The sequence below is a fragment of the Nothoprocta perdicaria genome, unplaced genomic scaffold (genome assembly GCF_003342845.1).
Source record: "Nothoprocta perdicaria isolate Ctin4 unplaced genomic scaffold, notPer1 scaffold_171, whole genome shotgun sequence".
Taxonomy (NCBI): Eukaryota; Metazoa; Chordata; class Aves; order Tinamiformes; family Tinamidae; genus Nothoprocta; species Nothoprocta perdicaria.
The window spans coordinates 792597-820319 of record NW_020454883.1 but is presented as its reverse complement, the minus strand read 5'-3'; the positions used below and the strand labels follow the sequence as shown (position 1 = coordinate 820319).

The following is a 27723-nucleotide window of genomic DNA, read 5'->3' as shown; positions in this document are numbered from 1 at the left end:
GAGCTAGAAACCTTGGTCCTCCAGTTTTTATATATAGCATGTTGATTACAGATTTCTTTCATTTACCATATAAATGGCCAAACAAACATTTAAGTTGACAATTTTCCTGCAGATTTCTAAAACGTTTACGCCATGAAGTGTGAACAGCACTGACTGCAGGACAGTGTCTATGAACGTGGCTCCCATGGAGAAGAATGGGAGCATCAAGCACGTAATGACTCTACTTAGGCCCTGAACTGAGTCCATCGTTTTTACATGAACTTTGGTCCGTCTGCCAGAGCAGCTCCATGGATGAGGGCGCCTGCAGTAACCAAAATGACCACTACACTGGGAAGCTCCTTCCAGGAGAAGGGATTCAACACAAATAACTCCTAGTAAGTGCACAAATAACTCCTAGAAAGCGTCGTGGACAAGTCGAGTACGTGCAGACATGAGCAGCAAAGGTAGCGGTCCCTAAACACGGGACTCTCGAGCCTAGTAGGTTACAGAAACATTTGGGGCTGTGAGGAAGGGTTTTAGTTCTGGACACAACTTTCTGTGCTCAAGTGCTCATCCTTTTGCAGTCGATGGGGACCTCAGTTGGTTTAGACCAACTGCAAGAAGGTCACACTKTGCTGCTGCATCTCCTCCACCCCCTTAAACAACAGGCAGCTGCCAAACCTGAAACTCCCTCCTTCAGCTGCACAGAAACAGAGCAGTAACTTGGAGTCTTTACAGCTGCTACCTGCAGCAGGGGAGGAGGGAATAAAGCAGCTCTGGATACGACTGTGTGAGGACTATGAATTTTGTTCTGCAAACATTACGAAAAAGTGCTGTGTACCTYTGAATCACTAAAAATATATCCAGATATTATGTTGGAATACTGTGACATTAAAAAATACCTATCCTAGCATGTTGTGCCGACAAAAAGTTAGCTACAGCTTCTGTTTTGATGGTTGTTCTTCCAGGTAGGAGATGTTAAGCCCAAATCTTCAGTGAATGCACAAACTTGACCTAAYCGAGATCGGCTCAGTGGGAGTTTAAAACAAATACCATATGAGCAGCTCTCAGGGACGTGGGCAAAAGACTGACAGCCACCTGCTACACAGAATACAGCTAGAGCAAAAATACAAACTTTTGCAAATTCTGCTTTTTTGTGTGTTTGTTGGAAGCTCCTGAAGCTCACTCTTTGTGCTTGTATCCATCCCTTACAGTGTAGGGCTCTGTCACAGATTCCAAGGGAGGTGGGAAGTATCGGAGTGATTCCTCCTTCTCTGAAACCATGGGAAGACATCACACCTGACAAAGCTGCTCTGGCAAACATTCCAAACATGGCAATATCCAAGACCGACTATGCCTTACAAATACAACCTTGGTAACAAGGGGACTTGAAGCCTCTGGAGCCAAATCTTCCTAATTTCAGAGAACACTCCAGGAGCCACACGGCYGAGCTCTGTGCTACCCTGGGGAAGGGGCTCAGGAAAGTCAATGTCCTTTCCTGCCGTGAACCACTCCGAGGGCTCACGTACCCCTTAGTAACCTGAGGGGCAGGGTAGAGGGCTCAGAATTTGGCCACCTAAGATTGGGGTAGGTGACCCAGAGGAGGCAAAGAAACGGACATGCCTGGGCTGGGGAATGGAGCTTCCTGCTGCTGAGGCAATCGCTGAACCGTGCCCCGCACAGCCTAGGAAGTGCAGTGTGCTGATCCCTCCTCCCCCACGGGCGCTGGGGACGGTGCATTCCCGTGTGAAATGGTCCACGTGATGAAAAATAAACAAACTCACGGTTGGAATATGGTGTGCAGCACTTTTGTAATCATGCTACAAATAGTTTAAATGCTCAACTGTTGAGATGCATCTCCAGCTGCAGTATTTAAATATTTTTGCTGAAAGCAACTGTCTCTAAAAAGGCAACTGTTCTCCCTGTGCAAATGTCAGGGCAAGAAGAAGCTATCTAAAAATATATGGCAATTTATTAAAACAGCTATTTTTTTTAGCTATCTTGAAGTTGCGTCTCAGGAAGATTAAAAAAGTCTGCATCAAATTAAAAACGCAACGCTGTGGGAAAATAAACATTTGTGCTTCACAGAATCACAGAACATTTAGATTTAGGGGACTCTGGTGATCATCTAGTCCACTCCCCCTGCTCAAGCAGGGACACCTAGAGCACATTGCCCAGGATTGTGTCCTGACAGCTTCTGAGTATCTCCAGGGATGGAGACTCCACAACCTTTCGGGAAAACCTTTTGCAGGGTTTAATCACCCCTACGATGTTCTTTTTTTTTTTTTTTCCCTTATATTTCACTTTGTAACCATTGCCTCTTGCCCTTTCATAAGGCACCACCAAACAAGGCTCGCTCCATCTTGGTTACTTGCTCTCATCAGATATTCATACACATTGATCAGATCTTTTGTACACTGGACATCAGCTCATCTTTCCTGCTGATTGCTAATCTCTGCTCACATCACCACAATTATTGCTAGAAAGTTATTTTATGGCAGTGGTTACTATAAACTGTGGCAACAGAGTCATGTTTTCTAGGTAATATTTTTTCTTAAAATCTCAAGTCAAAATAGTATTTTTCTCATTTTAATGCCGAACAACATTCTATTGCAAGAGGTAAATACCCTTATTAGTTACTAAGAATGAAGGCTGAAAGTTTGTCTATTAACTGCAAAATGTGTTCACCTCTTAAATGTCACTTGTTTTAGAGATATTGAAAATCAGGGTTTCAGATGGGTATTAAGAAATTTGCTCTATAAAAAGACTGCCCAGACAAAAAAAAAAAAAAATTAACCGTCAGGATAAACTGCTCTTCTAATATGTGAAATTTTTACAGAAACTCCACAGAAATGATGGGGTGAGTGAAGACTACTGTGGCACCTCCAGTTCCTCTGGGGACTYCAACTGTGCAAGTGGCACTGCCTCTCATGTAGGCATGCAAGATGCGGAATGTGCAGGACAGGTATCCGGGAGACACCCAAGAGCAAGCTTCCTGACCATACTCAGGTAATCAGGAAAAACACTGCCAGAGAAAAATACAGCTCAGCAGCTCATTTTGGGCTTAACACCACATTAGACCTCATTTTGGGAGAAGCAAGAATTTCTGCAGGTCAGTCCCACACTGAGGTCAACGGGAAGAGGCCAAACTAGTATCTACCACCTACTGGTATTAGGCTTGGCCGCGATACACAACACCCTGAAATCAGTAATCTCATCTTAAAGCCTTAAGAGGCAGAATTTGGACATGAACATTTGTTCAAAGATCAATAATAATGCACTTCTGCAAACTCCAGTCAGCGTGGGTTGTAGAGAATTACGTGATGGACAAACCAGTTTTGCCTGGTTCATGGCATTTGGCAAATGCAGACAACTTAGTCGGCCACACACACTAGTTTCACCACGGGTGGCTCCACTGAGGAGCCCTGCAAGGGCACTCACTCCTGCTAAGTGGAAGTGCCCCAACCAGCCTGGAAACGCAGCCACCCATGGAGAGCACGCTAGGRAGTCAGCTTCAGAGCAGGAGCTGCTTTATCTTTTGTCCTTAAAGAACATTTGTCTTCATTTTAAAACTAAACAAAGAACCAAACCTGGCCTCAGAGGTAGGACTACAATCTTTTATCTTATTAATGAAGAAGCTTCTGGAGCAGATTTTCAGGAGAAAGTGATGTGGGTACCTGTGGACATTAGAAATACGCAGCAAGTACCTGTGAGAACTAAAACTATSTAACTGTTCACAAACAAGATACAGGAGCAGTTATGGACAACATGAATGACACCTCAAGGTCACTTCAGAGTACTTAAATGCTAAGCATCTCAAAAGTACTCCTTACACACAACCAGAACTTTGTGTGTAGCTTTAACCCTGCTTAGTTTCATAGTGCCTGAGACACTGAATACCAGCGTAAGTAACCAGATATCTCCAGGAAACAGGAGCACACAGCCAGCTCCATTGGCACTAGATGCCATCTTGAAATATATTCTCCAGTCAGTCAAACATTCCACTAGCAAATTCACATCTAAAGTCTTTGGCAAGGCAGGAACATTGTTTTTTCTTGCCCAGGGTTATACACAGACTAAGTGAATTTGACAGCCATTTTGATACCTGGGAATATGATTTAATGCACACCAATTCTGTTTCGTTTTTAAAACTGAACAAGGCCAGCACATATATTTGAGAGTGATATCTGCTTATGCTGGGCACTAATTCATGAAAATCAGGTTTTTGTCACAGATCTAAGGCAAATATTACAATTTACAGGAAAGAAATGAGGACCTCAATACATTGTGCGTTATTGGAGACATACAGCCTTTATAACACAGCAGCTTTCACTATGATGTCTGGGTTTTCTATGTCCTTTTTGCTTTGGACCATTCTCAATTCCAGCTGGGCTGAGCTTGGTTTGTTTCCTCCAGCTTGTGCTAAAAAGATGACATTAAAACATTAGTAAAAAGAGAAGTATGAAAACAAGAAAGTTACACTGTTCTGTTATCTCACTATGTTTTTTTTTTTTTCATTTCCCCACCTGCCTCACTCCTGCACAAAGCTGTAAGAKGGAAGACAGATCAGCACTGTAATTGCCCATCACCCCTGCCTAGCACCTCTCTCCAAAAAATAAGCTCTGCTGTCAGTTAGAAAGTGACAGAGAGCTCCAAGAGTTCCCTTCTGTGTCTCCTTGGGAGTTGAAAGAGCTTGGCAAATCAAAGAGAGGAGAGGATGAACGTGCCCCCTCCGTTCCCACAGCCTACACAGCAAACACATCTCTGCTTGTTATTACTTAATAAACCCCTCTGGAGTCTAAACACATACACTAAAAGCAAGCATGTTATACTGCAAATGGAGGCTTTCTTGTAGTCACACTTAGCATTTCCATACATTCTTCCACCACAGCTTTGAACAGAAGTCTCACCATCACTGCGGKCTAAATATAAGCTGAACAGTGACATCTTCTGTCTGATGTTGTCAAGAACAGGACTGGAGGACACAGTAAGGATCTACTACCTAGCTTGCACTCTTTGAATTCTCTAAATTCCCTTGGAATTGCCTGCCTCCATGGTRAGGAGGACCTTTAATCAGGAAACAGAAAGCTCTCCAACCACTGCAAATGGAGACAGGAAACTCGGGAATAAGGTTTAAAGGAGTTACCTTTTGCACTCCTAATGGTCCTTTGCAGAACATGCTGCATGGCTGACACAGTCTTTTCACACGCCACCTGTGCATTAACAGAACATACTTAGATTTTAGTAACACATGAGCAAGCTAGTTTAGCAGCAGTGCTTTTAAAAAATTAAGTGGCCAGCATGACTGAACAGAAAAGCAAAGAGAGATAATTAGTTATTCTCTTCAAGGCAATAAAGCCAAACTTAACGGGGTTTGGGAAAGAAAAAGTTTTAAAATCTCTTAATTCTAAGTACATTCAATCCTTCACTGAAGAGGAAGATAAGAATGTCTGATTCAGCAAAACTACAAAGTACAAATATCCCCTATATTTACAGTGTATTATATAGTGCATATATATACACAATGCAGGATATTATAGACAAAAAGATTACACAAAGTAAACTCCTGTTCACCTTATGCAGCTTTAGAAGCTTATGCAATCTAAAATGTTGTGGCAAGAAGGACTTTTTTTTTTCTTCCTTATGGGGTGGAGAGGGAGAGGGGGAAAGAGAGTCTTAAGTAATGTCACAGACTAAACAAAAATGAAACATAGTCCATATTTGCAGAGAGACAAATAGCCTCTTCCACACCTTCAGGTTGTTTGGATGCTTGTGTGTCCATGCCAAAAGCATAGCTGCAAACAAGTCTCCTGTTCCAACAAAGACAGCATCCACTTTCGGAGACTCCACTCGAATTCTCTGTGTCACCTTGGTGCCATCTGCTTTAGCTACAACATAGACAGACAGTTAAGTAACAGATCCAGCAATTCATACAATAATATTTACCAACGTTTAAAAAGTGATCACCACATTCACAATGCTATATTGTTTGAAACTTAAAGATCCTAAGGAAGCCTGTTAAGTTTGTTCCAGTTTGCCAARCTGGGGTAGTCTTCCCAACTTCATACTGGGCACTAAGAGGGAGGAGGCAACTGGCACTTTCCTTCTCAGAGAGGACTGAGATACAGCCCACCTTTTTTCATCTCTACATCAGTGGCTGCTGAATCCTAGATGGGGCATCGCAAATCGGAACCTGGAATATGTCTTGGTTGTGTGGAGACACAAGAGCAGCTGTGGACATCAACAGAGAATATCCAATCCATGTGCAATCAGACTTGTTCCAGACCCAACACATACTAAGCGCTAAAAAGGTTCTTAGTAGAGTCTGCATTAAACACACACTTCTCTCAACAGTCTAGAACATGATTCCATGTATTTATATCACATTGGTAATACAAATGTTTATATATACACCACACAGGTGAAAAAGAAACTCAGTTTACCATCCCACCCAAATATGTCCTTTTCATATGAAAACAAACTTTGATAGCCCAAACACACATCAATCTAGGCCACACCTTGAATCCTGGGTTCAGTTTTGGCCCTCTCACTACAAGAAAGACATTGAGGTGCTGGTGTGTGCCAAAGGAGGGCAACAAGGCTGGTGGAGGGGCAGAGAGCACAAGGAGCAAATGAGGGAGCTGAGGTTGTTTAATCTGGAGGAAGCTCCAGGGAGACCTTATCACTCTCTACAACTACCTGGAAAGGAGGTTCTAGTGAGGCTCTAGTTGGTCTCTTCTCCACAGTAGCTACCTACAGGACAGGAGGAAGTGGCCTCAAGTTCCACCAGGCTAGGTTCAGGTTGGATATTAGGAAATATTTCTATAGGGAAAGAGTGGGGAAGCACTGGAACAGGCTGTCCAGAGAGCAGTGGAGTCACTGTCCCTGGCAGTGCTCAAGAAATGTGAGGATGAGGCGTTTAGGGATGTGGTTTAGCAGCCATGGTGGGGATGGGTTTAYGGTTGGGACTTGATTATCTTGAAGGTCTTTTACAAACAGTGATTCTAGGATTATATGATCTTGGTGGCAATACAGAAAGGAATATAAGGAATAAGGTCAAGTTATAAATTAACACAGTAGGAACAATCCAAGACTTAATCTTATTATCATCATTATTAATCTTGTTATTATCATATTAATTATCSAAGACAGGATAATTTTTCATAAGAGCATCCAAGCCTATAGAGTACTACAATTTCCTGTGTCGTCCAGCAAGAGCTTGCCAGGGCCTTCTACAGGGGCCTTGCCTGCCCTCACTAGCCTCACGTGGGACGTGCCCAGAGGCTGCACGGAAGCTCAGGCCCAGGTGTCCTTACCTGAACTATGCTGTGGGCAAAGCTGTGCCCAGCCCTGCGCTGCTGACTCGGTGCCTGCATTTCCCAGCCCGACCTCCTCCTGCCTGGTTTGTTGCCACCGTGTTTGGTGATCAGTGGACTGTGAGGGGGACCCGTGTGTCATCACCTTCCCTTCTCTGCTGCCCCTGTTCAGAGCTACAGACCTGGCTCCTGTCAGTGAGGGCAGTCCTCTGCTGTGGTCTCCCTCAACGTCTAGCTCCCCTTTCCTCACGCAACAGCCCTGCTCTTCACGCTCCCTGACAGTACTGCAGAACTGCACTGAGATGGGCTGCCTCCATGCACTGCAGGTAGGTCTGATGAAGCCACTGCTTCCTGAGGTAACTGAAAGCACAAACAGGGTTAAAAAAAGGACATCTCAATGATGGAGTTAATGACTTACTTCTCCTGTGGCTTCCCAGTGCAATTAGGTAGTCGTTTCCTAAAGGACCCTGTAGATCTGAGCTTGTGATCACCACAGTCTCTGGTCCCATGGCATGCAGCATATCCATTACCTTGCCATGTGCAAAACAACAGGAATCAGTGATTGCAAGATGTCTTACTGAAGCCTTAAATCACTCATACTATTGAGGATTTTTGACAGAAATCTGAGGCTTTTTGCAAAGAAAAAGAAACAATTCATCCTCAAAAACACCCACTYGAATTAGTGGTAATTCATTTGAAATATAAGAAAAAAACAATAGTGTTTAATATCTATCTATAGATAAAGATATTTAAATCTGCCACTATCTCCATTTGCATCATCTTTGGATGCTTCTTTGAAATGTAGACTTCAACTTCAGCTGTGATTAGAATATTTATCTGTACCACTTTTTTCAGAAAATTTTAGCAAGAGAAGTAGAAAACAAATACACAGAGACATGCATCTGACTGGTATCTTGAAACAACAGCTAGAAAGACAATAAATAGAGATCACAAAGTCTTACATGATCACTTAAAACAAAATTGGTAAAAACAATGAGTTTAAAGGGCTCCAATCAGAGGCATGAGGGTGTCTGTCTCAATCCTTCCTTCTCATTCTGTTCAAAACCCAATTTTTATCTGTAAATTACACACAGGTTTATTTCCTCTGTGCATGTTCCTCACCTGAAACACTAATACTCAGCTTCTAGCATCACATCTGGTTGCTACAAAAGTGCTTTTGAACTCACAGTAGAAAGACTGACTTTAATAACAACAGGTTTAGCATAAAACACAGATAAAATATTAATTCTCCCAGAAAAGCTTAATTAAAAATCCTCTTAGCCTAGCTATGACTCACGGGCAGCTAAATGATAAGGATCTACTTCTGGCACTTTTAATTCTTTCTTGCATTTATTTCTTGTTTAAGCCTCGAAGTTTCTTCAGCAGTGAGACCTCTTTGCACAGATGCAGGTTAGATTTTCAAAGCAAGTCCACCTGCAGATGCTTACATAATCTCTCTGTGAAGAAACAGGGAGCTCAGTTACAGCTCTTGCTGTCAATTCACCAGGGATCACTGCAATTTCTAGCTGCAGCATTCAGCCCCTTTTACATTAATATTAGGTCATATTTAATTTTATRTTAGACAACTAGACTGTCATCTTTAGTCTTGCTCAGGCAATGAATCAAAACGTACCAGCATGTAAATCAACACCCACATTTCTAACCGTTCTGAAGGGGACAAGTTTCCCGCATGGATTATTATTCAGAATGACAAACCAATCTAAGACATGCAGCTAGAGACAGATATAGCAACTATTTACAAAATGCTTCTCTTCCTAAATAAGATTCCATTTGTTTGAGAGAGATTTTTAAAAACCCATCAGGGATAAGAGCCTGCATGCACGAGTCACGCAGACTGGCAGATAACTGACTTGTCAAATTGTTTAACACATCCAAGTCATGTTTGCAGCTGGGATGCACAAATCTACAACTAGTGGCTTCTCAGCTATCAGTGGAAGGACTGTTGTGATGGGGCTTGTGGTTCTACTGGTATGGAGGGGAAGAGCAGAACTGACAACGGCAGAACTGAGCAGCTAGCAGCAGGAGGTACAGCGTGCCTCTCCCTTGCTCCACCACACTGTGGGAACATAAAATTGGAGGAAGGGAGGAAAAAATAAAATAGAGACTTTTGGAACTGATTTTTGTTGTGGAAAAACAAATATTAAGGCTTGCAGAACTGAGCTACTCTCCTGGGTGCCACTGCAGCTGCTGTTTGTCCAAAGACTTTGTGTTCCTTTGAAGCTCAAAAGCAAACAGGAAGAAATCACGTCAGCCCCTCATGAAAGCACCTGACCACAATCACTGAACCAAAGAGTTCAGTCTTCTTAACGTATCCATAGACCCACATTCCCATTTTGTCCTTCATTACCAGGYTCTGTAGCTTTTTAGATTTATTTGTTTTGCGTAAAAGGGTGTGTCCTTACACCTTGGCAGGGCACTTTTGCAGTCTCTCTATCCTCATGTCCTCATGCAGCAGCAGCGGTAACAGAGCTGTCAGCACTATCACTCTGCATCTGTCTGCCTTTTACCAGGAAGCACCAGAAAGCCCTCGCTCCAAGCCCGCCTTCTTGTTTGTGCTCTCCTTTTGCAACCCAGGTCTCATCCTCTGAGTTAACTTATGCAAACAAGACACCTGTGGGCTCTAGGAATAAAATTGCGAGTCCATCCATTCTTTGGGAGAACAAATAAACAGCGYGGCAGTCGCATAAGCGCCATGTGGGCAGCAGAGGGAGCCACTTGTGCAGGTTTCTGTTGCACAGCCTCTCTTTCTGAATGTCACCTGGGGTTTTTGCCACAACCAGGGCTGTGTGTGCTGCTGCCTCCCTTCTTACGCTTCAGGAAGACAACCTCATAGTGACCCTACTCATCATTATCACTGCAATCCATCCACTTGTAGTTCCTTCAGGATATTTCTTCAGAATAAAAAGTATTTTGTGCATGGAATGCACAACTTTAACAATGAATGCAGGGAAAGGATAGTGGCAAACTGCAAGGTTGTAGGCAGAAATATGGACAGAGATCTTGCACATCCTTCACCTACTTACCTCTAAAGCTTCTTTTTCTGTGTGAATCTTTCTACCAGTGAGTAACCTAAGAATGAAAAAGATAATTTAGAAGAGCACAAGCACTCCAAGCAATCACTGCTTTTCAATTCACTGAATTTCATTCAGTCTTTGAAAGGATGAAAGTTTGGTCTGCACAAAACTATCCTCAGTAATTTGCTAGCTACATGAAGTAGTTTGCTGTACCAGACCACCATCTTTAAAAATGTTATGGGCACAGATACTCAGTGCTTCTCACACAGATTTATACAGTCCTGCCTACCGCAGAGATCTCTGCGGCATAAAGTTACCGCCTCAATATCTTCTCTCCATCTCCCGAGGGTGGCTGCCCATCCTTTCAGGGGCAGACTAGCTGCTGAACAAAGAGTCTCAGCTATGGATATAAAAATGGAAGGCAATACTTACTCAGCCTCAAACTGATTAGGAGTAATTATATCAGCAACAGGAACAACTTTGTCCCTGTAGACGGGGAGAAGATCCTTTGGCACATACTAAGAGGGAAAAAGAAACGGAATAGAATGTCAGCAGTCGTATCAGTGGTACGTAAGTTGCGTAACTTGCCTTCCCTAACTGCCATTCTAACTCCCTAMCTCCCTTCTTTCCTGTCTCAACTCTATGCCATCTTCTTTAGCTACCTATGGCCCATTAGCAAAGGCAGACTGACTGTCTCAGCAGGGGACGCACGCTAAGAAGTCGCGAGAACCTCTCAGTCTCTATGTTGTTTAGCCTCAAATAAAGTTTCGAGTACATTGGCAAGTATCAGCTCCTTGGTCATGCAGCGGAGCGCAGCTAGGCGTTGCACTTAGGTGGGCACAGGACTCATCTCATCTTGAATCACAGAATCATTATGGTTGGAAAAGACCTGCAAGATCTTCCTTCTGTGATCAAGTCCAACCGTAATGTTCCTTAGTCCTGTAGTCACTCAGTTTCACAAACTCCTTTTTGAAAGTTTGTTGCTAACAAGTAGCCAATATTCTTCAGCAGCATCCTGCATGCTAAATCACAATTGATCCTTCCTTTCATTTATACTTCCTCTCCTCTGTTAGGCTGACATGCTACTTACAGCAAGGTGCACGTGTCCCTGTGCAAACCCGCAGGCACATCACTGCCTCCCTCTGGGATTGAATCAGCAACAGAGTGACCCCCATGACAGCCAGCGCTGACCACGAGGTGCTCCTAAAACACCCACCATGCCCATAACGAGCTCAGCAAGGCAGTCATGAGGAAGGGATGGCATCACAGGGACACTGTCTTTAGGCGGAAATGCAACACATGTGCACATCTAAGTCAAGATGTGTTTAATAATGATTACAACAGTAATTTTACAATAGAAACAAGTTGAGGGGCTACATGGTAATAATTTCTCCTACCCTTCCATCTCCTACCCTTCCATCTATCCAGCCTTCCATCCTGCAGCCACTGGTGTAGGCCCAGGGTTATGACTTGTCCTAGAAACCAAGGCGTTGCAAGGTGACTCTGCACCTGCGAGATCTCTGCCTTGTCAAAAAACTCCCAGGACAGTAAATATTGCACTAGATGTAAACTGAATGAATGAGAACACAAGCACAATGACAAATTTATTGCTAAGTGCCATTTTATGTGATATGTTTTATGAGCAGGTAAGCTGTAAGAAGGCAAAAGGACAAGAGTAATTCATAGAACTTTACAAACCAAAGCAGAAGACAACATAAAACATCATTTTGGTTGGCGTCTTCCCACGCTGCATTTTTTTCACTAGAATTATTGGCTGGTTTTGCTTAAAAACTGCTTCTTTGTCAAGTTTGCAGTCTGGTCTTGGCACACACAGCCTTTCTGTCACAGAGCAGAGTCCAGCTCCTAATATCTGTTGGATCTCACATGGAGTTAAGTCATCTCCATTGAGGCTCAAGCAGCATGTCAATTCACAGGCTCCCTGGCAGTGCGAGCAAGGCTATCTGCCAAAACAGCCTCTTGACAGGAGATGAGAAAGCTCCAGCGAGCAGCAGAGTGGGGAGCTGGGAAGTATATTCCTGCTCTCAGGGTCTGTACTACCTGTTGTCTCAGCAGAGCATTAAATCCCAGTCCCAGAGCTACACAGCCCTCATTTATTCCACCTAAGTACTACACTCATGCAAATTCAAGTACCACAGTATAAAAGTGATGATGGGTTCCAAAATCACACCTACGTAAAGTAGCTTAGTTTTGGTATTAAAAAAAAAAAAAAAGCTTAAAACTTTATACCTCTTTATATAGGAAATTTGCCTGTACAGAGAAGCCCCGCAATAAGTACTCACCATAGAACCTTCTCCATTCCATTTGTCACCCATCACTGGATCACACACTGTAACAGAGAGGGAATATAGCTTTAGAAACAGGGAACCAACACGGAGACTCTGGGGGATTAAAAGTTGTGAGCAACAGGGGTGGAYGTGTTATGGCCTTGTCCCTATGCAGCTCACAGCACACACAACCAGAAATGGGCCATTTTGGGTTGGCAGTCCTGAAAGAGTAGAGCAAGTATCTTAAGTGTCAGACAGTTGTGCTGCATCCTCCCCTTCCTAGCTGTTATGTTGGACTGCTGGGAGGGAAGGGGCCCTTGTTATGAAAGAACAAGCCAGCGCTTCCCCCTTCACTGCTCAACCCAAAACTCTGGATTATTAATATGGGGGAAAGACACATGGAAGAATTTGTGAAAGAACAAAATTACATGTATTATGAAACATGCAGTTTGGCCAGGATTTTCTTCTTAAGCTCATACTTGTCGCAGTAACATTAACACGCACAGACTTGGCACAGGTTCAGGGTCATAAATAATATTAATAGTATATTCTTAGTGCCCTCAATTCCAAAGCAGGACTGGAAAGAGCGTCACCTTATATTAGACAGGAGTATTGTTCACTGTATTAAGAGTTTTCAGCAAGATAAATGAAAGAAAAATCCAAAGTATTTAATCAAAGCCCAGCCAGTATTTAGGAAAGCTTCTATGAGTCACAAGAGAGTTGTTCATTTTCATTTCTTTTAAAAGTATTTTCCATAGAACATAATCTGCTTACTAAATACAAAGAATATCACAAGCCCAGTTTCATTCTCACCATCTAACCACCTCCTCTGATCTATGCTAGATGTTTCTGTTCATACACTGTGCAGCTTCTAGCTTTCATTTACTAGCATAGGGTTCTGAAAAACCTGAGAACACAATGGTTTTGATACAGGTTTAAAAAGCAAATAAAAAAATAAACTTATGAGGATATCTTTATTACATTTTCAGAATGAGAACTGTACTTTGTTAACTGCCAGCAAGTCCAATATTGATCAAAACATGCAGTGAATTATTCCAGACATTTCCTGACCATGTGGYTTGACCCCACCTGAGCAGGAGAGGCTCAAGCCACCACTCACAGTTCTTTATCCACTGCAAAATCTCACAAACTCTGCTCTTCACTCTCCAAGTTTTGCTCAGTTCAAGCCYACACTTGTGAAGCTGAAAAGTCCCCAAATGCTCGGAGACAGGAACCTTTTCTCGTGCTTTAAGCCTGACATGATGTGCTGGTGATGGCTCCTGCCACAGTTGGTTGCTCTTTGAGCATTTCTGGGCAATCACAACACAGGGGATCAGAATTTAAACAAACAAACAAATCAACCCTCCAATTTTCAGCTAATTTTTCAAACTTTTCAACCTTACGGCACAGTAGGATATTTTTTTCTGGGGTTTAACTAGAAACTGTAGCAGAGCAATACAGCAGAGCCTGTCCTGCTTTTTCTTTTTTTTTTTTTTTTTTTTTTTTTTTCCTGACAGAAAGGAGAGGCTCCAGTGGCCAGCAATTCCAGGCGCCGCCACTGAACTACCAACAGCAGCAGCCAGAAGGGATTTCACAGGACATTCTTTGATGCTCCTTGAAGCATCTTCTCCTTTGGCTGACTTAAGGCAAGAAACATACTGAAAGGCACAAAATGAAAAGGTAATAAACAACTCTCTCAACACTTGAGTAATGCTGAGCTGAAATTTCACTGTCATTTTCACTCTCACCTGAAGCCTGCAGCATCAGGAATGGTGAGTAAGCACTGCCAGGGCAGTGCTGAACAATGTAAACAAGGGGCACCTGTAATATTAAAGCAGGAAAGACTATAATTCATATGCTTACCGTACACCAGGTTGGAATTCTGCTGCTTCAACTCCTGGACAATGTCCACCACCATTGCAAGAAAAGATGTGTCCCTTGTATACCCTTCAGGGGAGAGAAAGAGGAGAGAGAAAAAAAGAAAAGACATTTTACAGTATATTTTCATGAAAGTTTTTCTTTTTTGATTGGATAGAAAGTCTATCCAATGTCTACTGTCTACTTTTATTCTCTGGAATAATGCATTTTTATAGCAAAGGAAGTATTTCATTCAGTAGTGAGTAGGTAAAAGATAAATCTGGACAGGTGCTTTCTCACCCACAAATTCAAGCTTAAAAATTGATTTACTAAGTAGCTTATCTCCACAAGTGCTCATAAAATTCAAAATGCTTGAAGGCATATATAAAAAACTCAGTCTGGAAGCACTCCTTCTCTTCACCAGTCCGAATCAGCTCAATTTATCATGTAACAAACAAGAAACGCTTTAAAGTCCATTTCCTTCTCTCATAGTCTGGCTAGAAGCAGCTTTATTATTAATAGTGGTGATACCAACACATTAATATAACAGAAGACAATCAATCTTCAACATTTTAGAATAATGTCTGGGAATCCAATAAAATTCTCCTTTTTATCTTTAGCAGTAAAGAAAGTGGAACATACATTTCATTACATCCCAAGACCCTAACAACAGTGCTAGCACTGCAACTGTTTGAATTTTTCATTTCCTATTGATGTGTTTATTCATTTAGCTACTCTTTTTTTGTTGATGTAYTTATGTATTCATCTAAATTATTAATAAGATGTATTTACTAACTAGCAATTTAATTTTTTTTAAAAAAAGAACTTTAATTTTACTATTTTTAGCAAAGTAGCTTTTTCAAGCTGACAGATTGAAAACATGCCTTTGAATTAAAAATTAAAAACATTTCAGGGATTTTAATTAAAAAAAAGATTTAATTTTTAGATATTGATGGAAAATGGAGAAAGCTTTCAAGACTTTTGGCTATAATACTTTGTTGTATATCCACAAAATGCTGACAAKTGATGAAAACCAGCCAAACAAATATATGTGTTTAAAATAATCTATCCTGACAGACCGGCCAAGAAATACAGTATGATTAACATTTTTAACATTTCAAAAACCTTATGCAAAGCTCTCRTCTTTTTTCTTTCTCAATAAAGTTTTAAGAAGTTAATCTGTTTTAAGAAACTAATATCATTCCTGACCATTCCTTTTCTTTTATCTATACTGAATATAGGCCAATCTAATTGAGGTCTTTACACTGAAACTTATATACAGAGAAATAACATGTTTTAAAAGGCACTTCAATAATTCAATTTTCAAAATTTCTTTGCTGAAGGTTTCCATTTTTATTTCTTCCATTTTGTATTTCTTACATTCATTTTGCAGAAATAAGACAGTAACAGGAAAGGAATGGGGTGTTTCCCAAAAGCTAAGAGTAAAATAAAATAAAAAAGCGTCAGCAAGAAGAATTATCAAATATTATTTACAAATTTTGCATACTATAACCTCCTCAAAATATCCACAGTACAATATGTCTTTCCTGGAAATTCCCCCTATATGACTTCTTTCAAGCAAAAAAGGATTGATTTTTAGTATCTCAATCACACTGATCCCAGTTCCATTGAAATTAATTTCTTAACCTAAGCTGAGTTTAGTTGCAATGTATTATCACCTTTACTTTAGGGAGATTCCCTGAAACAGAAAGGAAAATAAATCTTCAGACAGGCCATACCCTTCCTGACAGGATGATTGCTTTGGGTCATAATCCCAGAGCCACAGAAACAAAGCCTCCCGTTTTCCCCAYGTACAAAGCACTTTCCTGCATGTGGAAGCTGTGAATTCCACCAAATCTGACTATTTATCTTAGTAATATCCACCTGAAATCGCAGAAGGATCTTAAGAAGGGAAAAATACCATGGCTTGGTTTGGAAGAAGGCAGGATGTGGTTCTTGTGCACGTTTCACGGGAACGCCAAGGGAGGCAGCTCGTACCTGTGAGTACGTAATCGTACTGGTTGACGTTGTTCAGCTTGAGTCCTTCGTACAGCTCATGGAGTTCATCTGAATTTAGCACCTGCCCCTTCCAGTGGGCATAGCCTGCAAAATAAAAGGCAGATCATTTTTCAAGAGCTGGATTTTCTGCTTAGGGTCACACGGAGGGAGAGGCTGGGACAAGAGCATCAGGAGGCCTTTCTCCCTCTCTCTCACAAAGCAGCTGAATGAAAGCTGCAGGCAGCAGTGCGGTTCCAGGGGCAGCCTTCCTGAGCACCTCCGGCTCCCACGGGAACTAGCAGTCCTGCTCTGCAATTTCAGCTTCTCCATTTAGCAGCAAATTAAGTGCAGCGCACACGGACACTCTCGCAAGTTTCCCCAGGGAGCCCTCAGAATGAATCCTTTTCTGGAGAAACTGCTGACAGGAAGGCAGATGCATATTTTAATCTTCCTAGGGGAAGGGTGTCAGAATATCTATTTTTGTTATTTTACATTTTAAGAAGAAATTGACCCCTAAATGACAAGCTTCATTTCCAACCACAAACCTGCACTATGCAGCAATTCAGAGCCTAAATTTCACCTCCAAGGAAACAGGGTTATGGGTCAGCCTATTTGAACACAGGGAGGCTGCACTGAGGTGCCCCTTGTCGTGTACAGCTTTCCCCAAGTCCTGCACACCATGAAATTTGGGAGCACAGCAGATCACAGTGATGGGATATTCCTTCACCATCACCACCTTCATCTGACAGACTGTCTTCCAAAAATAGTCCATTTGTATTGCTGAGGATCCTGGAGGAGCTAAACGGGCACGAAGGACTCTTGCCATAAACGCAAAGTATCAATGAGCTCTTATCCTTGCAATGATCTCTAGGAATTCTAAGCACAAATTCTTGGCTGAGAAGTGAAGGGAAGCTGCAGTTACTGGGAGAAGCTGAACTTGTTTCAGCAGACAACGCACCAGGCTCCAAGTGTGCCAACTCTCAGGGTAAGGGGCAGAAACTCAGGCTGTGTTTAATACATATCTATATATGTGTGTACATATATATATATATTTTTTAAATTAGGATTATGAAAGAGAAATGTTACATGAGAGATCTTGTTCCAGACCACCCCTGAGAAGAGACATTGGTATTTGTTTTAATTTCATCCCTTGGAGTTAGACAATTCTGTGATAAAAGCTGTTGGCTTTGATTAGGGCTTTAAACTGCGTTATTAGAGTAGCTGCCAAAAGGTGCCTAGAGCCTGGGGGAAGCACATTTTTCAGTTTTCCTTCTAAGAAAAGCAAATACACCCACAGTCGGGAGAACAGATGGATCATTTTGTTCCCCTCAACTCACAAAGGCCGAGCCTCTAAACACTGCGCTCTGCCAGCTGGCTAAGGGACCGTCTCACATCCCTGCGGGGAGCCTCTCCTTGCAAAAAAGTTCTAAAAGGTACGTGCTAAGAAACAGACGAAACGTGGGATTCCTCTGCTGGGATTGTAGCCCCATTCTGAATATGACATGATTCCAACTGGCACTGCCCATACACCTSATCTCAAGCTTAATTCTGACGGACTGGAGCACTGGCTTACTTAACACATATGCACCCATTTGCATCTTCACCTCTTCCCAAGCCTCTACTTGAATGAGCTCTGCGGAGTCAGCTCATCTCGGGATGCTGCATGGTTCTTTCTATTCCAGCATTCCCATCAGTGAAAATCATCGGGAAGGCTTCATCTGTTCCCAGGCTCATGTAAACTCACTGAGCGCAGCAGGCAGGGGCAGTTCTCACCAAATGCAGCTTAGTCAACCAAAGAGCAGCCATTCCCYTTGCAGTGCCACTGAAGTCAGGAGGGAGAGGAACTCGCACGTGCCCAACGCGTGGGGCAGGGGCGCAGCTTCGCCCCAGCCCTGCTAACCTGCCACCTCAGCAGGGAGGTGGTGTGACCTCCACAGGAACAGCCCCCAAGGGCTCCTTTTATCACCTGGTAACAGACGTAATACAGGCTAAAAATAAAAGCTGGAGGAAAATAGCCCCCTGGAAGTCTGAAGGGAAACTCTGTTATGCGAAGAAAAGGGGCAAAGCCCTCACTGCATCTGCTGGGAACTGAGACTTCCCTGCAGTGGAGCTGAATAACAACCAAAATCACAACGGGCAGTGAGGTGCAAGCCACCTCACGTTCTTTCCGCAGAGACACTCCATCTAATGTAGTGAACAAGAGGGCCAAACCCTATGGCTGTAGGCTTATCCCAATCTCCTGCTGGAGCTTTGGGTCAAAAAAGCAACTTTTGTCAAGGAACAGAAGAGGATAGTTGCCCATATTTAAAAACAATTTCGCTAACCGGAGCATTGGTACCTTTAGGTCCTAGGAAGGGGGAAAAGAGATTCTTGCAAAAGGCACTAGTAAAGGTCCAGCAAAAATCCAATGGACACTGCAATACAAAAAAGCCTGAACCCAAATACAAAAAAGTCCTGAACCCAAAGCAACTTAGGGGGAGAACATCAACAGTGGCCCTTACATGTTAAAGTCCAACTGGCTTTGAGAAAAATCAAGATTATGGCTGGAATTATTATCCAGAATCCTCTGTTTTCCAACACAAGGCAAAGTGTTGCAAGGTGTGAGCTTCCCCTGTGGTGCTCCCTGGAAAACAGTATTGAGTGGCTTCAATAGCTAAGCTTTTTGGACGGGAGAAAGGAGAAAAGATGCTGTGTTTAAGACGCATGATTAGCAATCTGGTCCCAGMAGTGCCACAGCGTTCACACACAAACACTGGCAGACCACCCGGTCTAAAYGAATCCTGGGCCAACATTTCTTCAAACCTAGAACTGCACTACCAAGGTCTCCGGGACAGAAACTGGAGACCGGGAAGATTCACAGCTGGGCAGTGTGGGAGTGAAATGTAAGCACTGCTGGGCACGAGCGGGGATGTTTCCACCTTGCCCCCCCTTCACTGTGTGTCACAGTTGACACTGCAAGTGGGGATGGCCGGGGGTGGCAGCCTGTGAAGGATCCCATCAAGGAAGCAGAATGAGAAYTTCTCATATCAGCCATAGCAGCCAACCCAACCACCCACTACACACCCACTAGGTGGAAATCAAAAGTGTTTTACTAAAAAGAAAAAAGAAGAGGGGAAAAAAAAAAAAAGGCAGCAATTTGTTCTGGAACAGTTTCAAAGGTATGATTCACATGGCAAAGTAAGCACATTATCTGCTTACCATAAATTAATCTACCAATTAAGAACAAGAATTCAAATACACCTAATCATAAATGCCCCCTCCAAACCAACAACTGTAAAAATAATTTTAAAAATCTGGATTTTTATTTTTTGCATAACAGAATATGCAATGCTTCACAAACAAGGCAGTGAAATCAAACAGAACAATAATCTGCAGAATCTCCGTAGGTTGCATGACTGCTTCTTTTATTTGTAGATGAAGCACGACTCCATTCAAGCCTGAGTCACTCTAATCACAGACTAAACGCTGCTCAGCAAGTAAGATGACAAAATGTTCTCCTCTGAGGTACTGATTTAAAATACATTTTCAGGACTTGGGGATTATCGGAGTCTAAAGAAAGATGAATTTTCTGAGCAAGAACCAGCAGAAATAGGCCAGTGCTATCCTACTGATTTACAGATAGTGCCAAAAAAAAAAAAAAAAAAAAAAAAAAAAAAAAAAAAAAAAAAAAAAAAGCAATAGGAATTCATTAAAAAGGCCTGTTAGTCATTAATTCTCTTCGCATTTTAACTTTTGCTGAAAAGATCAGGTTTAAAGAAGGGGAGGTAAAAAGAAAGAAAGAAAGAATGTCATGTCCAAAACTTCTCAGACACACTATGCCCTTGWTCCCTCTGGTACGTGTTATTCTTTTACAAACTAGAGTTCACATCTAGACTTTGAAACATCAGGTTGTCCTTCAGCTCCAATCATGACCATGCAGCAGAGTGATTTCTGATAAGTTCTTATTGTTCTAGGAACGACAGCAGTTACTGACCCCGTTTCACCCAGCACGTTTTGTCCAGCCCTGGCACAGGCTGCCCAGGGAGGCTGTGGAGTCTCCTTCTCTGGAGATCTTCCAAACCCGCCTGGATGCCGCCCTGTGCCCCGTGCTCTGGGTGTCCCTGCTGGAGCAGGGGGTTGGACTGGATGATCTCTAGAGGTSCCTYCCAACCTCAGGCATCCTGTGACTCTGTGATTCTGTGTCTTGAGCAGTGCAGTGCTGAGCCCACTGCTGCTGCCAGKGCCAGGATCCATTAACGCCCCAAGAGCAGAGGGTGCCCACGCACCGACACGCAGCGGTGCTGATGCTGACGGCAAGGGAGCATAAATGTCGAAGCTTGGGGAAGTCTCCACATAAGGTCACAGTGTATGGTTCCTACGTGCCACGTGCAAACAGGAGTAGCGAAGACAACTGGACTTCTATCCCTCAATACAGGGAAGAGTAAATAGGATTTAATGGAAATACTGCAGTGTTCAAAAACGAGCTCTCATAGAAAGGAATCTTCTTCCATTCCCTCCTCCCTCAGTGAGTTCCTAATACATTCCTAAATACAACCTCCTTCCAGTTACTTCTGCCACATGCCAAACTGTTACTGCAACAGCTGTAATAGTTGGATTCCTTTTCTGAAAGCTCTGCTTTCCAAAGTCATGAGATTGTGCAATAATCTTTCAATTTTAATATATTTACTGAAGATGATCAAGATTAACAGTAAATAAATAAAAGGATAATGTGACTACTAAGCAGAATATCAGGCAAAACAAAAGTCCCAAGTACTTAAAGTCTTGCAGTCCCAATATTATTTTTTATGATCTTTGGAATGTCCATTTAGGCCACCTTATGAAAAAAGTATTTACCAAGTTATTGCTCCTTCTGCTATCTTCACTGWCTGCCAAACCTTGCACAAGGCTATAGTAATCTTTCTCCAGATGTGATACTACCAAAAAGTCCCCTTTTTCATAATTTGTATGTCTTTCGACTCATTCAGTTTATGGGCCAGTAACAAGTCTATTCAGCTCTAACACTCTATAAAATTTTGTTTTATTCTTAAAACTCAAGACCAGGAAAAGAAAAGTCCCTTAGCTATTTTGATAACTTAATTATTTTAAGTGAGCACATTGCTTCATTTCTAGCTATTGCAGTTGTTTTACTCAGTTATCAAAAGCTAAACAAATAAAATCTTCAACTGCAAAGCTAACAGCATTCAAGAAATGCACATCAGGTTTAAACACATCAAAAACATGAAAACACTGTACTGTGCCAAAAAGTTACAAACAGAATAACAGGTTCTTTGCCTGATCCAGGAAACATCCATGCCTTTTGTTTAAATATTACTTCAGTGCTTTGAACAAGCAGACTTTAATCGGCTTTTTAGGTGCCCTTGAAACTTTTACTTCTTCTCCTCAGGATGAACCCCTGCTGACTCTGAACCCTGCTCCATGGTAGGAACACGCTTTCATCTTTTGAAAAAGGCTGCCCACCCACTCTTGGTTCCAAAAAWAAATTATCAGGCAATTAACAATTAACTATACTTTTGACTCAAAGAAAATATGCTCATTTTTTGTCTTTTTTTTTTTTTAAATCCCTTTTTGCCTCCAGCCTGAAAGGATAGGTTCATCTTTACTTATTCAAGAATAGCAAGTCAGGAGCTCTTTTATGTGAAAGGCATTATTAAAACAAACATAAATTTGAAAAACTTTCCTTTGAAAAAGAAAGTTCTCTAGCAGCGTGAGCGTTAAGAGGTCTCAAAGCGCGTTGCAAGTGTGTCATGCTCAGGCTCAAAATCCAAGCAAAATGGATCCCAGGCGTTTATCACCACCCCGACCCTCCAATGTAGKTTTAAGGTAATTATTCATGTTCTCGGCCCAACGAACATTACGTCTGCCTCAGTGTTCCTCTGCTGCTTGGGGTTGGGAGCGTGATTGGGAACCTCACGYGCTGTGAGGAAATTCTAGAGGGTCCCCTGCTCGCAGTGGGACCTAACCCGTGTTAATTCACTGCCCGAGCCACTTCTGTTACCGACTAACGGAACAGACCCATGTCGTGTCCTACCTGCACCCAGATCTACCAACCTCAGCGAGATCAATACATGAAAAGGACATTTCTGCCCTATTCCTGGGGAAATGGGAGTAAAAACTGCAGACAGAGCTCCTTTCCAACTGCCATGTGATGAGATTACTCACATGGGGGTGAGCGCCGACTATGCAAGAACTAGTGCCTTAAGGTGCACGTAAATATTTTACCTGTGTGGTTTGAAAACTGGACAGAGTTCACGGTATCAACTTCAAATCCCAAGACCTGGAACAAAACACAGGAGTAGTTAGTTCAATAACACTGCTTTTCAAATATGCTATCAATGTCATAAAACAGSAAGAAAGCTCCCATTGCATTTTTAGAAACCTCAAGTGCAGTTGTAAAGCAAAAGCTGAGTCAAACCAAATGCAACATAAGCTACATGGTACTTTACTATGGAAGGGTGTAGAGAACGAGAGAGGCATTGGCTAAAAAAAACACAGAAAAACAGATGTCTGAATTCTCAGGCAAGAGTTCATCCGGGGATAAGAAGCTGAACACTGGCCCTGCAGCAGTCACTGAAGTCCTGATGAAAGCTTTGGTTAGGCTTTCTTGGCAAGAAAAGCACAGTCTAAATTTCAAGGTATTAAATGAATGCAAAAATACGGAGGGAGGATGCAGTATGTATTGCAGAAAGTCAATCTTTCTAAAAGCAGGGCAGAAGAATCTTAAGAGGTCTCAATCTCATGAGCCATATTTGGATTTCACAAGCGGTTTCTTCTCAACTCAACAGTAAGAGTTTAAAAAAAGAGAGATTGAGGAAGAGAGARAATTAATTTTGGAAATAACCTTGCATTTGGTAAGCTTTTTAAAGTCAAAACCCCAAAAGGCAAAACCATGCTCCAAAAGCCCCCTTGTACCTTACATTGCCAACAATCCAAGTACTGAAACATCCAAGACTTGGCTGGGGCAACCAACACTTTCTCATTGCCCAAACAGAGATAAATACTATAAAAATAAGAACACAAAATCAGCAGAAAACTAATGAGGATTTTCAGCCTGACTGTACCCGTTTAATACAAACAGGCACTGCTATTCAGGCCATGCTACATTTTTATCTGCCACTAAAGAAATTCTAATACAGTAGCCAGATAACAGTCTGCCATTTAATATTTGCTTTCACATCCTACTTGCTCTGAATATGAATTCTCCTCACAAGAAGCTGCTATATAAGGCTCAGTGAGTCATGCAGAGAGGTAATAGTAATGATGCATCACTGTGTATGATCCATTTTCAGGCAAATGGCTGAGATGGAAGGGAGAGAATAAATGAAGCTTTTGCCAGTCATGTTCTCCCCCGAGATGCACAGCTCTCTCCATCACGAAGGCAACCCCCTCACGTATATTAAAACATATGAGTAAAATGTACCAGCCATTAGATTTTCTCTATGCAGGTACTTCTACATCACACATAAAAGCTGGTTAAGTGATGAGCCCCTTGTTCCAAAACCCGAGCCATAAGAAGCTGAAGATAYATGTTGCAACTGACGTTTCCTTCTGCCTGCAGGCAGTGTGTAGCTTTTGCAGATCACTCTGCAGATTAGAGTCTTACAGAGGTCTCCACAGAATCAGTCTCTTAAATAAAGAAATAAAGGTTTTCTGCTTGTTCTCTGCTACAGTGCAAGGTAATTTTATGCTAATGCTGGACAGAATGCTGGCTGCCTCAGTCTGAGCATATGAAAATTAATCTCTGCTTCTGCACTTAAACCAATTTCTTATTCCACCCCGGCAGATTTTATTTCAAAGGTCCAGGAAAGAAGGGGATGGGAACGGGGCAGTAACTGTATTGTCTTCAGCCTTCATGTTTGCATAAGCCCTTGGAGGAAGCAGGTGAGAACACTGCCTCCACAAAGACCRTCACCCCTGTTCAGTTCTCCTCTCTAACAGACCGAGGCAGCCCTGATTACTCCCAAACCTCCTGGTCTTGTTTAGGAAAGCTCATCTCCTTCAGGCAACAGAAGTCCCAGGCAAGGTCGCCTCCCAGCCACAGCTAGGTGTCACGCTGGCTCAGCCGGACGCTCAGGGAAACAGAGGTGACGAAAAGGCCCTTGAGTAGCTGGGGGGAAAAGCCACAAAAAGACCAAATTCCGCCACAGAGTTTGATTCTGTTTTCTCATCAGCACAAAATGGGAGGAAATAAAACTAGAAATCTTATCATGTAATAGTGATCAAAGTTTTCATTCTGAGTAAATGTACACTCTGTTAATCTGACACACTCATTTGCAGGGTAGTGTAGTTAAAATTCAGCTCCCGAAGTAGCATGCAGTTACACTATTTTAAGGCATTTCCTTTTATAAAGATTCTTAGCAAAACAGAGAGTAGYTAAAAGTCATTTTAAAATGTCATTCTTAAAAGCAGCCAAAATACAGTTACCAGAAATATTCAATATTGCATTTTAAATGACACCAATCAATGTTAAGGTTTAGGCTTCGTACAACATATTAGGGTAACTGAAACTAATTTTGAAATCAYGTTAAACTAGTATATATTTGCTATTAAGTCAGACAGAATTAAGATATTTTATGGAATATCATCACCAGAAGATCACCTGACAACAGAATAGGATTAAGTGTTAAAATCAGCTTCTGATAGCAATTTTCTCTTCTATAGCTACAGTGGGAACAGTATCTCAATTTTTGTTTGTGCAGTTCATTTCAACAAAGTCATCATTTAAAGTGTCTAAGGAAATATTATCATTTTCCTTCAGCCAATGATTAGAAAAGAGAATGAGCAGCTATCAGCCTCTCGCATCTAAAACACTCTGCTTGCAGCAGCTTCAAAACATGTCTTGTTATATCGCCCTTGCCTTTAATTTCCCAAGCAAAGCTGACTTGAAATATCGATTTTGCATCTTTTTTTAATTTCTACCCAAAACAGAGGTTGAATATACCTTAAGTTAATAATTGGCTAAGAAGAAGAGGAAAAGAAAAAAGGTAATGGTTTTCATGTGTGCAAACCTAGAAAGTTCAGAGCAGAGCAAACATTAAATCAGAAACCTGTATGRCTTGCATGAAATAAAAAGTGTAATGTCCAGATTTGTGCATGGAAGTACCAAAATATCAGCTGGTTAATTAAAAAGGATTTAACTGGAAATCAACATTTTTTCCAGTGTTACAAAACAGCAAATATCAACTTTTGTTAAGGTATTTTTTTGTGTTTATAAGTACAAATTCAAAGCAAGGTTAAAATCCATTATTTACTTTGGTATTAAGTGCACTTAAAAACCAATTAAAGTRATTCAAAATGCATATTAAAGTCAACCTAATCTAATTATTGATATTCTTCCCACAACCACCCTACTTTAATTATTGCTGTTATTTCTACCCAAGGAAGAAATAGAAGGCTGAAACATAGCTCAAATCTATCTTTAGAGCGACGAAGATGATTAAGGGACTGGAACATCTCTCGTATGAGGAGAGACTGAGTGGGTTGGGCCTGTTCAGCTTGGAGAAGAGAATGCAGAGGGGATCTGATTAACATGTATAAGTTCATGAAGGGAGAATGTAGGGAGGAAGGGGCCCAGCTCTTCTCAGTGGTGGCCAGTGACAGGACAAGAGGAAATGGGTATAAGTCGAAACACAGGCGGTTCCATCTCCAGGTGAGGAGGAACTTCTTCCCTGTGAGGGTGCCAGAGCCCTGGCACAGGCTGCCCAGGGAGGCTGTGGAGTCTCCTTCTCTGGAGATCTTCSMAACCYGCCTGGATGCYGCCCTGTGCCCYGTGCTCTGGGTGTCCCTGCTGGAGCAGGGGGGTTGGACTGGATGAKCTCTAGAKGTCCCTTCCAACCTTGAACATTCTRCGATTCTGTGATTTATGTGTCTGAAGTGCATATGCGCACGTGTGTAGGCATGTATTCACACACACACACACACACACACACACACACACACACACACACACATATACAGGCTAAAACACCATCTCAGCTCTTTTCATTACTTGCCAAGCACTCAGAATGCTGCCATCTGCACTGACTGCAAGTGAAATGGTAAATAAGGATGGGATTAGACCCACGTAGGGGCTTGTGGAGTTCAGACAGAGAACAAATTCCAGCTGCTGATACTTTACCAGGGTTCACTGACGTGCACCGTGCTCTCTGACGTTTTGCTTGACCAGTACAGCTGAGGCCACGCATGCTGCTTTGCCTGTGACAAATGCCTGATTTGAACCCTAAAAGTGTCACCTTACACCCATTGATCCAACCCCAGCTCATTGCTGCATGATTTTTCTTGCCTACTAGTTTGCTGCACCCACCATCCACAATGCAAAGGCGGCAGACATGYCATTAATAATCCTCTAGAAGAAACCCCACACCATGTCCCTCAGTCCCCCAAGCAACAAAATGCAGCTGTAGATCTGTGCAGCACAAACATTAGAACTATGACCCTGGATCTCAGAACTGCCCTGCGTACGTGTGTGTGCGCGTGTGCACGTGCCCTCGACATGTCACACAGAGCCATTTATTCTGACAGAAGTATGAAAGATGAGGGGGCGATTCCACCGTTTTTTTTTTTTGTAAGCATCCTGAGCAAAGTGAGGAGAACTGTTACCCTTTAAAAATGTATCGTCACATACCAAAAACAGGGGAGCTTATTTGGAAGGCATCCCTGGCAGATCTGAATTGAAGAATCTGAAGACCTCCTTCTCTGGAGGACTTCAAAACCCACCTGGATGCCACCCTGTACCACATGCTCTAGGTGTGCCTGCTTGAGTGGGAGGTTGGACTAGATGATCTCTAGAGGTCCCTTCCAACCTTGAATATTCTGTGATTCTGTGAATTAGGCAGTTCAGGAAAATATTTGGAAGATTACATTAAAACAGTAACACATACTGGGAAATATACATTTGAAGAAACAGCTGCTGTGAAAGATATAATCCAACACTATGCGTGAGATCAGATTGGGCTCACTTCTTCCTCACAAATATCTAAGAGAAAGGGGAGAATATCACAAGCCAATGTCACGCAGCTCTGCCCACAATGCAGAGGCCACTATAGTCCAAGCCTTGGAAACACAAGTGCATCCCACACAGGGGCACCACGTCCACAGAAGGATTAGAAGCCACATCTTTGAGCCAACAAGAGTTTGAGGGAAAAAAAGAGCACGTGAGAAAAGAAGGTATTTTAAAATATACAAATAACCTTTAAAGTTGCCAGTGCTTTGAAAAAACAGAAGTAACCACCTACTTTTTTTTTTTTTTTTTTTTTT

General features: G+C 42.2%; 1 protein-coding gene across 1 annotated transcript in view; it reads right to left on the bottom strand.

The window, feature by feature from the left end:
• Window positions 1–3105: 3105 nt before the first annotated feature.
• The window catches only part of PDXK (pyridoxal kinase), a 37685-nt gene continuing 13067 nt past the window's right edge, over window positions 3106–27723 (bottom strand). Inside the window, exons 2-11 of the mRNA XM_026036177.1 lie at window positions 22690–22744; window positions 16471–16575; window positions 14479–14562; window positions 12631–12677; window positions 10763–10848; window positions 10340–10385; window positions 7714–7825; window positions 5731–5867; window positions 5126–5192; window positions 3106–4401 (exon numbers count right to left, since the gene is read on the bottom strand). Coding sequence (XP_025891962.1) covers window positions 4292–4401; window positions 5126–5192; window positions 5731–5867; window positions 7714–7825; window positions 10340–10385; window positions 10763–10848; window positions 12631–12677; window positions 14479–14562; window positions 16471–16575; window positions 22690–22744 — 849 coding nt within the window. The 3' untranslated portion in view covers window positions 3106–4291. The remainder of the gene's footprint in view (window positions 4402–5125; window positions 5193–5730; window positions 5868–7713; window positions 7826–10339; window positions 10386–10762; window positions 10849–12630; window positions 12678–14478; window positions 14563–16470; window positions 16576–22689; window positions 22745–27723) is intronic.